Here is an 11,308-nt window from a genome sequence, read left to right as displayed (position 1 = left end):
GTGACAAGATCGTATCTCACGGAAAATAATCACAATTGATTGCATTTTGACCACAATGTGTATTGTGGTGATTTATCACATGGTTACGATGTGTGCAACAAGACATTGCCTTCTTCAGCACTGGTTTCCGATCACCCAGGGCCAAGTTACCGTGATTTGTATGCTGAAAACAATTCTGTTCTTTCACAATAAGTTAAAATAATTAGACTCATGGCGTTTTGTTGTTGATTTAAGTATGTTATTGAACAATATGACCTGCAGTGCGATTTTCAGCTCTCCAGAAAAGATGCAACCGGTGTGCACCCGCCTGGCGTGTTGCGACGTCATTCTTGTAATGGTTTTGTTAAAGTGCAAATGGACAAAACCATAAAACACACAACAGAGGACCAAGGGTTTTTATGCAGATACATGTAATACTTTTTTGATGCTAGGAAAATAAACAGTATATTTTAGAAGATAAAGTGTACTTTATTCCAACTTTATCCTAATTTACCCAATCATAAACAAGAGACTTTAGTTTGTAAATTTATTGCTTCACAGAAATTATTCAGCCCATAATGCATTAAAAGATAGTCTTGAGTTACAAAATTTAGTTAATTTTTGCAATGATGAAAGTGAAGAAAATCTTTTTTTCTGATTTATTAATTTATCCCAGTCAATTGACTAAATCCTGTGTGAAACCTTTACCAAATTCTTGTTTGTTAAAAAAATAATTTCTCCATGTTTAGGAAAAAAATTAAGCTGTCAGGGTTAACATATCAGAATTTGTAATTGCTTTTCAAAGAGAAGGTCTAGATGGTCTTTATTTTCTTCTCAGTGAAATCAATCCAAACACAAAAAACCACGAGTAACAAAATGCATAAAAGTAATAAAAAAATTGTATGATTTTTTTAATTTTAAAATTAATATGCATATTAATATGCTGTTGATATGTATTTGATTGCATGTTGTAAACATAATATGAAACAGAAATAAACTGATAATCAAAGATGTCTGTAGATGAGTATTTTTGTCACCATCTTCCATATATAGAAAAGAAATATGACTAACTTACCATAGTAAGAAATTGATACATTGTTAATATACAAAGGAAACAATTTATCCAGCTATCTTACCATAAAGTGCATATTTTAGTACTGAGTAAGAAAAATAAAGAAACAAAAGAAATAAAAATAAAAAGGAATAAGAAAATAAGTCACATGAGATTGATATAATTATGCTTTTGGTCAATTTGCCTAGCCTATGAAAAATAATATGATTAAAATTAAAATAAAAAATAATATTGAAACATAATGAATTATCACAAAAAATTTAAGGCACACATTTTTTAAAAATGGCCCAGCCAGATTTTGACCCAGGAAGATCCCTGTTATTTGATTTTTTATTTCATCCCATTCAATTTTAATTTAAAACAAAATCCTGTGTTCAACCTTTAGCAAATTCTACATAATACCTAGTTTATAATAATAATTTCTTCATGTTTAGGGGGAAAATCAAGATGTCGTGTTTAATATATCAGCATTTGCACATGTCATTTCAAAGAGGTCTAGATGGTCTTTATTGTCTTCTATATGTAAAATTAATCTAAACACAAAAAAGAGTAACAGAATGTATAAAGTAATATGAAAAATGCATGTAGGATGTCTTTAATGCCTAAATTTTAAAAATGTATGTATATTTATTATATATATTTATTTGATTTCATGTTGTAAATATAATATGAAATCGAAATAAACTGATAACCAAAAGATGTCTTTAGACGAATATTCTAACTTTTTTGCCACCTAGTTTCCAAAGCACGTTTGTCAAGAAATATGGCTACATGTAACGTACCAGTAGTAAGAAATTGATACATTGTTTAAACAATGTATATTAAAATATACAAAGCAAACAATCTATCCAGCCATCTCAATGTTAAAAATGTATAAAACAGTAAGAAAAAAGGAATAGGAAGATAAAAGTCACAAGAGATTGATACATGTGCTTGTAGGTCCAGCCTATGAAAAATCCAATATGGCGGCATTCCATGAGGCATACTGAAATCCAACTGATACTTTCTACATATTAATATCTATTTATTATGAATGGGATAAGCAAACTTTATGAAATTTGGTTAGCTGATGCAGAGAAGTATAAATATAATTTTCATGGAAGCAAAATAAATGTATGAGTTAAAAAACCCACGATACAAAACACATTTATTAAATTTGCTTGGAAATTTCCATTGATTCCTATGTAAATTTGATAAAAATCGATGTTCAAGCAGCCCTGGCTCAAAAACAAGCATGGTGTGGTACATATTTTTTTGTAAATTTCTTTGAGGTCTACCAAGATCTATAACATATCCACATAAAATTAAAATCGCTAGGGCAGAATTTTTTTATTTCTGCATTTTTCAGCAAAATTAAGGGCATTTTGGCAAAATCCCCATATAACGCAATGTAATAAACGTAGCGTTTTTCGGGACGCCACCTCTCGAAAACGAGCGTGGTGACCCCCAATTTTTTTTTCATATTTTTTACTCATATGGTAAGAAGATTTTGTCTTACAATTTTAATCAAAATCGCTAGGGCAGAAATATGAAATCTGAAATATGAGAGAGCGTCCTTAAGACATGGTAAAAATTAAAAATTTGAATTTAAATTGAGACAGTTGTGGATTTTTGTTCTATACACATATAGACTGTTTTAAAAAATTGAATACAACTTTGAATTCATTCAATTTTATTTTTTGACACTTCAGCATGTGAAATGTACCTCTATATTGGATTTGGGTGTTATATGAACTAGTGTGTATATATTTATTTATATATATCTATGTCAATTATCAGCACATTTTTACTTTCCGTACCAGAACTTACTAGACACAATAAATATATTCAGACGACTGAGACGAGTATTAACTTGTCAACTTAGCAGACTTGCACATGCAGTAGAGAGCACATGGAAATTACTCTAATTTAGTTTAATTTAATTTAATTTAATTGTCATACACACTCACGTCAAAATTAGCCTCAGAAAGTAGCATACAAGTTAACATCACTTTTCTGTCCTTTTTTTTTTCTCATCTAGAATGCTGCAGGCATACAATGACATGGACTTGATTGCAGAAGTGATTTATAAACTTGCCTCTTTTTGTCCATAGCAAAACACTGAACATTACAGAAAATGGCATAATTGCCTTTGAGTAACAGTACATGTAGTTGCTGTGGTGGGATTTTCCCCATGTCTGCTGTATGTGTCCATGGATTAACTGTTAAAACAGACTCAGCGAGTCCTTTAACTTAAAACTCGAGATCCGTTTCTTCATCAGACCAATACATGTATCTGACATTTTCATGTTCATCTTCCAACTCTTCGAGATATCTGCTTCGTCTCAAGGACGGTTTTTTATTTTGACGCTGCATTTGGATCCTCTTTTTTCCTGTTTTTGGAATTACAATGGCATTATTATATGTCAGATTTTTAAAAAATCAGCAAAGCTGTATAATGTACGGACAGAAAGTAGACAATATATAATGATGCACAAAATTGGTAACTGTCAATTCTGATGCAATAATACATTACGCATCATGGCAAATTAAATACCAATAATTATGCAAAACAGGTGGATGTATATACAAGGCAGCAAAGCTGTCAAATGTACAGACAAAGAACAGAAAATAAAGATGCAAATAAGTGAAAAATTAAATTTTCACAAAAAACTGTTAAATTGCCAGAAAAATTTACCAAACAGACTGCGTTGCCTATTGAAGCTGTATGTTAGACCCATGTTTCTTTCCTGTAAGTTTGAGAACAGTAAGTGACATGATTTCCCTTAAATGGTCATCATAGGAGCAGTGCCCAAAATAGGGGTTTCTTCAAATTTTGATGCAACATTACATAATGTTTAACAGCATAATGACAATCAAATGTTATTAATAAAATATTAGTAACATGGACATTCAGAAAATGTGACAAGCAAAAGTCTTCAAGATCATGGAACTTTAAAGTCACACCTTAAAAATGCCAATATGTGAAAAATTAAATTTTCACAAAAAACTGTTTAACTGCCAAAATAAATAAATAAATAAATAAAAATACCAAACAGACTGCATTGCCTACTGAAGCTGTATTTTAGTCCCATGTTTCTTTCCTGTAAGTTTGAGAACAGTAAGTGACATGATTTTCCTTAAATGGTCATCATGGAAGCAGTGCCCAAAATAGGGGTTTCTTCAAATTTTGGTGCAATATTACATAATGTTTAACAGCTTAATGACCATCAATTTTTAATTATAAAATATTTGTTTCACAGATATTCAGAAAATGTGACTAGCAAAGGTCTTCAGGCCCATGGAACTTCAAAGTCTCGCCTTGAAAATGCCAAAATGTAAACAAGACAGCACTGTTCTGAAATGGGTTTATTTCCATTTTTAACACTTTTTTAACATAAAACAAAATAAACATTTTACTGCCATTTTATATGACCAACTAAGAAAATTGATGAGATGGGAAAAGTATCAATAGAACAGTGTTAAATGTCCAATTTCCTCCATTCTGAGATTTTGAACATAGTGGATGATTGAATCTGACAAACTGCAATGATATGAGTTAATTTCCATTTTTGACACTTTATTACACAATACATGATAACAAGTTTACCATGTTTTTTATATAATCAACTAACAATGTTATTAAGATGCAGGAAATATCAAACAAACACTTTTAGGCATCTTATTAGTTAAATAATGAGACTGTTAACATGCCTAATAATTGAATCTGAGGAAATGTGAAAAACAGTATAACTTCTAAAATAATGGCCTGATTATGCTGATTTTCGAACTCAACCTGCGTTTTAGTAAGATTGACCACTCCTGTGAGTATGATTACAATTGGCCAATCCGTTTTTCTTATATTGTGTTATCAGTGTTGTATTTATATTGAAAATAGTGAAAAAACAGCATAAATTCCCTAAAAATGGCCCAATCATGCTGATTTTCGAACTTGACCTGCGTATTATGAATATTCATCAGTTCTGTAAGTTTCAAGTCAAAAGGTAAAATGGTTTTCCACTTATCGTGTTATCGGTGCTGCATATATGCTGAAAAAAGTGAAAAAACAGCATAAAGTCCCTAAAAGTGACCCGATCATGCTGATTTTCGAACTTGACCTGCGTATTATGAATATTCATCAGTTCTGTAAGTTTCAAGTCAAAAGGTAAAATGGTTTTCCACTTATCGTGTTATCGGTGCTGCATATATGCTGAAAAAAGTGAAAAAACAGCATAAATTCCCTAAAAGTGACCCGATCATGCTGATTTTCGAACTTGACCTGCGTATTATGAATATTCATCAGTTCTGTAAGTTTCAAGGCAAAAGGTAAAATGGTTTTCCACTTATCGTGTTATCGGTGCTGCATATATGCTGAAAAAAGTGAAAAAACAGCATAAATTCCCTAAAAGTGACCCGATCATGCTGATTTTCGAACTTGACCTGCGTATTATGAATATTCATCAGTTCTGCAAGTTTCAAGTCAAAAGGTAAAATGGTTTTCCACTTATCGTGTTATCGGTAAAAGTGCACGGCGATGACGGCGACGACGGCGACGACAGACGCAGATGATGGCAATATGTACAGACACATCTGTGTCTGTACATAAAAATGTGTAAGTAACTCAATGCTTCAAGCTCTTTGATGTTCAAGTTCATACTTTGAAAATGCCAGAAATAGAAAAATGAAAATTTCACAGAAAATTCATACATTTTAATAATAATAATGATAACCTATCAATTTAGCTGGTTTTCCAATTTGTCACTCCAAAGAATCACAAAATAATAAGTAACAGTTTTCCTAGCAAAATGTTTGTGGTGGCAAAGTAAGTTTTTTGACAATTTTGATGCAATATATTACATAATGATTAACAGCATAATCACCATTAATTTTTAATCATGTACTATACAAAACACTGACATTCACAAAATGTCAATACCATTTGACAGAATGCCTGTGGTAGTTTTTAGTCCCGCAATATAAATGCCAATATTTGAAAAAAAATTCACAAATAACTGCATACCTTACAGAAAAAAAATGCAATCATACTCAAGATACATCTCAGTCCCATGAATCTTTTTAGTAGGTTTGAGAATCATAAGAAATTGTTTTTCATTTAATCTTCTGTATTGCGGCAATTCCCAAAAAAGTACTTCTTCAATTTTAATGCAATATTACATAATGCTTAATTAACAGCATAATCACCAACTATTTTTCATAATATACTAAAAGTATCATGGGTATTCAAAAATGTGACTAGCAAAGTTCTTCAAGCCCATGGAAGTTGTAAGTCACACCTGAAAAATGCCAATTTGTGAAAAAATTAAAATTTCACAAAAAAATATTAATGAAATGAGTTTACTTCCATTTTCAAAACTTTTGTATAAGATACAAACTAACCAATTTACTATCATTGTTGTATGATCGACCAAAAAAATTGCTGAGATGGAAAAAAATATCAACATAGCAATTTTAAATGTCCAATTGCTTCATTCTGAGATTCTGAACAAAGCGAAGGATTGAATCTGACAAACTGCAATGATACATGTATGAGTTATTTCCATTATTGACACATTATAACACAACAAACAAAGACAGATTTACCATCATATTCATATAATCAACAATATTATTAAGATGCAGAGAATGTCAATAGAACACTTTAACATATCTAATTAGTTCAATAATAACACTGTTAACATGCCTAAAAATTGAATCTTAGGAAAAACAAAATATATACGAAAAAAAAAGGCATAACTTAACCGAAACTGGACTGATCAAGCTTATTTTCAAACTTGATCTATATATTCGTCCTATGAATCAGACTAAGGCTGTGTTCACATGAAAAATCTATTTTCTAAAAATCTATTTGTGGTATCTTGTGATCACGGTCTGTGTCCTGAATACCCCACGGCGTAATTACGGGCAATGCGAGCCAGTTACTTTCAAAGCTGTAATTAATTCTTGGCGCTGCCAGTAATTACACCGAGGGGTATTCAGGGCACAGACCGTGATCACAAGATATTGCAAATAGATTTTTAGAAAATAGATTTTTCATGTGAACGCAGCCTAGCAAAACATTACATGGTTTTCAAGTTATCTGTATAATGGTGGATAAAATATGCTGAAAGAATGGGAATCAAGCCAAATGGTAATCTAATTTTCTAAATGCCCATGATATTTATGGTAGATAATTAAAAATTGATTGTAATACCATTAATCATTATATAATACTGCATCAAAATTTACCAAAAAAAAAAAAAAAAAAAAAAATACTGCCACCACAAATGTTATGAAAAGAAAACTGTGTTACTTATTGTTTTTTCAACTTTTAAGATTGATTCTGAAATTTGACATATAGCTCTATTAGAAAACCCGCTCTATTGGATTATAATTTTTTAACTGAATTTATGTAAATTTTTGTGAATTCTTATTTTTCTTATTTTGGCATTTTCAGTGTGAACTTGAACCCTCATGGACCTGAAGCCTATTTCATTGGTATTACACTGTGACAAAAATTTTACCTCAGTAGAATGGATTTACTTAAAATATTTCATTCAAAACAATTCAGTCATACACGTACCTTCAGACAACTCCAGTGTTTTTTGAAGCATCGTGACAAATTCCGTCTGGATTTTAAAATCTTTTTTGAATGTTGACACTTCATCTGCAAACAAATTCATGGATTGCACCCCTTCAGAAAGCTCTTGTTCAGCTCTAAATATGACAGAAAACAATATTAACAGACTAGCTGGTACTGTATGTCAGTGCCCCAGAGTTGTTTTAGTATCATTTTCGGCTAAAAAATTAAAAAGTTAAAAATACAAAGCAATGTTTGGAAAAACAAAATTGTTTGTCAGTAAGAGAAATCCACCCCCTTTCACATGAAAACACCCCCATTGTAATTCAACACATAGGAGTATTTTGACAGACTTTCAAAGATGATAACCCATTGTTGTTACCCAGTATTATGGGCATGCAGATATTTAGTCGTGCCATTTCTCACCAGACTAAGATTATACTATGCTAACTGATATTGCTTTAACATCAAAAGATTGCATAAACATTATCAAGGTATTTTGTACCAGACGATCATCAGAGAGTCTATTGCTTTACCTGTTATATACAGGTTGTTACAAAAATCAAGAGTATAAATATGTAAAATACAAACCTTGAAGAGACAGACTTATATTCCTAAAATGAAACAAATATTGAAACTTCTTTTTTTTTTTACACAACAGAAATACATACAAACAAAAGAAATTTTAGATGAGAAGTTAATATAACTTTATGCGAAGTAAATTAATTATTTTATTGTGTTCTAGCCATATAGCATATTTTCCAAACAGTTACTGTAAGCATATGGTGTCAGGATCCATTTGAAAGGAGGATTGTATGAGAAACTGATAGTATACATGTTGGCTCTAGCTAATATTTGAATAGCTTGGCTTCTTATCCAATAATTACATTTTATCATATTATATTTTTGTAGCCATTAACTATAGAAACATATCATAACAATAATTTATTGTGCCTAGAAAGAATCAATAACATGCTGACAATCTTTGGCTGATATTTCAACTAAAAACAAAAGTTGAATGTAAAATCTAGATGGTTGATGTTGGATGAGGAGGAAAGTGCATGTCTGCTCCCTTTTAAAATACAAAATAAATGTTAATCAAGGAGTTGTTTTATTTTTCTGTGTGCAGTGTTTAATTAAGACACTTAAAAATCTCTATGCGTGGTTACATAAGGTTAATAGTTTAAGTTTTTTGTTTTTTTTTTTTTGATAATGGAGATGCAATTAATATTAAGTTTTCTAAAACTTACCATAAGAAAATGCACTGGGTCTTCTTCCTCAAGAATCTTTCTTGTCATTTCTGCCAAATCACCAGTTGTAGCTGCCTTTGAGCCACATGCCAACTTCGCCTGTTCGATTTTCTTCAACTTAACTGATTCATCCTGGAAATCAGCTCTACTGATTTTATTTTCTACTCACAATTTGTTGAAGTTCAGCATGAAGTCTGTTAAGGATTCACTTTGTACCACCTGTATTTCTTTTACTGTACAGAACAGAAAAACAATTTAAGTGGTCTGCTTTTCACTTATGCAGCTACTGCTCAAAAGAAATGTTCTTATTTCAAGAATTTATGACTTAAAAAAATGCAGTATTTAAAAAAGATCGAGTAATTATCATTGTTTGTAGACATTTAACTTCCAGTCGAAAAAAAAAAAACTTGATCTTTCATCCCCCTTCCCTCTCAGTGACTCCTCCCCCAAGGGCTACAGGGCTGAGAATCCTTCTCACCTGTTTTAGTTCAGAGATCATCTCAAGTTCCTTACTCTGAACTCGATGAATTATCCCCGCACATTCTCTTTTCACTTTCTCACACAGTTTACCACAGTTTTCCTAAAAAAGATTGTTAGCATTACAATTAAAAAAAAAAAGTTTTACTGCAGCTTACGAGTAAAAATTTACAAATTCTAATATATCCACATGTTCTCTGGAGCAATATTTTACAAAAGATACAAACATTTGTTTTCTTTAAGCCATTTTCCAGAATCCTGTTTTCCTCTAGAAATCTCTGTTCCCTTTCTTCCAGTCTGGTCAGATATGTCTGTGCATTTGACTGAAATTATAAACATATAACTGGTAATGATTGCATGTTTTACTCAATATGTTTCAGATATAGACTGGACATAAAGAAACAAATATATGTCAACCACTGGGCCCTTACTTAGTTTTAAGGTGAACACCAGTGTCAGATGGTGACTGCATTAACATGGTCAGACACAGTGAGCAGGCAGATAAGACTTTTTTTGTCTTGACACAAAATAAAAAATGATTTGATCCACTGCTCACACTAAAACCAATTTGTAGCAATGAAATATGTTATATAATAAATATCTCAGACATGGGGGAAGGTGAAGATCTGCACTACCCCAGTACAAGAAATCTTCACGTCTACCAAATTCTGTGGTGGTCAGCACTAATTAAGTGTTTTTTCCATTAGCCTATGTTTACATGCGATTTATTTCAATTTTTTGTTTCACATAACTCTTGCTGGTTTAGAGGATCTATATTCTCAAAAATTTTGCTGGTCCTCTGGTTCTTCAAGAAGTCATGAATGGTTGGACCAACTGTTTCCCAATGTCTTAATAGTACTGAAGAGTACATGTACATGTAGCCAAAGTCTGCTAACACTGATATATGAACATGAACATTTAATTTGCATACATGTTAAATGCGCAGACACATTATGGCAAATGATGTTTCAAAATACCTTCTTTTTCTGAAATTCCATGCCAATTTCCCCAAACTTATGCCCACTGTGTTCACCCACAAGAGCACAGAGATGGCACACTGGAATAATACACTGGGTGCAGAAAATCTCTAACATCTTCTTGTGCTTCTTACACATTGGTTGAGGCCTGGTGTTTTTAAGCTCCTCAGAAGTTTTGATGATGTGTAAGGCAAAAGGGCCCTTTAGCGGGTGCGCACTGACAAAACAGGCATCGCAATAGAACATCTGACACTGTTGACATCCTTTGGTGGCCTTGGTCGGTTGACCCTCACAAAAATGACACAATATGTCATCTTTGGTGACACCTTCAAACTCCGAAGGTTGCTGGTCTTTGCTTTGCATCTGTCGCCTGCTGGCCTCTGCTACATGTACATGTACATCTTTTGATTCTAGTTGTGTTTTGGTTGAGTTAGCTTTTTCTTTTTCATAACTTTCAACAATGTTGCGAAGCGCGCGGTTAACAGGAAACTCGTCAAGCCCTTTCTTGGTCAACTTGTGAACTACTCTGCAAGACGGACAGGTGAAGCTCAGTGGAGTTTTGCCCTTTTTCGGGAAACGTTTTGCCGACACAAACTGATCAGCACAGGTGACAGTGGTGTTTCCAGGGACTGTTGTTGCAGCTGCTCCGTCCCCACCTGCCAGGCTGCCTTTTCCATCCCCGTGCTTGATCCATTCCCACATACATTCACGACAGACGTTATGAGAGCAGGGGAGCAAAATAGGGTCTTTGAAAAGTTCCAAACAAACAGGGCAGATAAGTTCTTCGTTCATGTCTGTTCCTCTTTCTAACTTTTCTCAGTTACTTTCTCTTTCCAAATCACGTGATTTAAAATGCCAAGACGAAACGTAGGAAGATAAAGTTGAGATTTTTTTACCACACAAATGAGTTATTTTAAGAAGGCTTAGTGAAAGTATGCGATCAAAAAAGGAGACAGCATTAGACGCAATAAAATAGCTTTTAGTCCGCGCTTTTACT

General features: G+C 32.5%; 1 protein-coding gene across 3 annotated transcripts; it reads right to left on the bottom strand.

The window, feature by feature from the left end:
* Nucleotides 1-920: 920 nt before the first annotated feature.
* On the bottom strand, nt 921-11,307 carry LOC106156883 (putative E3 ubiquitin-protein ligase MID2). 3 transcript variants are annotated; one of them, XM_013532319.3, is made up of 7 exons: nt 10,312-11,303; nt 9,562-9,657; nt 9,336-9,437; nt 8,858-8,989; nt 8,199-8,221; nt 7,611-7,744; nt 921-3,423 (listed from the first exon to the last, which is right to left on the bottom strand). In XM_013532319.3, exons 1-7 carry the CDS (start codon nt 11,101-11,103, stop codon nt 3,284-3,286), a joined length of 1,419 nt encoding a protein of 472 aa, XP_013387773.2. In that variant the 5' UTR covers nt 11,104-11,303; the 3' UTR covers nt 921-3,283. The 3 variants fall into 3 exon arrangements, with proteins under 3 accessions (XP_013387773.2, XP_086868653.1, XP_086868654.1); XM_087012527.1 differs by lacking the exon at nt 8,199-8,221 and having other exon boundaries at nt 7,611-7,694; nt 10,312-11,307; XM_087012528.1 differs by lacking the exon at nt 921-3,423 and having other exon boundaries at nt 7,610-7,694; nt 10,312-11,306.
* Between the last annotated feature and the right edge of the window lies 1 nt (nt 11,308).

The sequence above is a fragment of the Lingula anatina genome, chromosome 5 (genome assembly GCF_051362555.1).
Source record: "Lingula anatina isolate TDL-2025a chromosome 5, LinAna3.0, whole genome shotgun sequence".
Lineage (NCBI taxonomy): Eukaryota > Metazoa > Brachiopoda > Lingulata > Lingulida > Lingulidae > Lingula > Lingula anatina.
The sequence above is the reverse complement of the archived record's forward strand: the minus strand, read 5'-3'. Positions and strand labels throughout refer to the sequence as shown.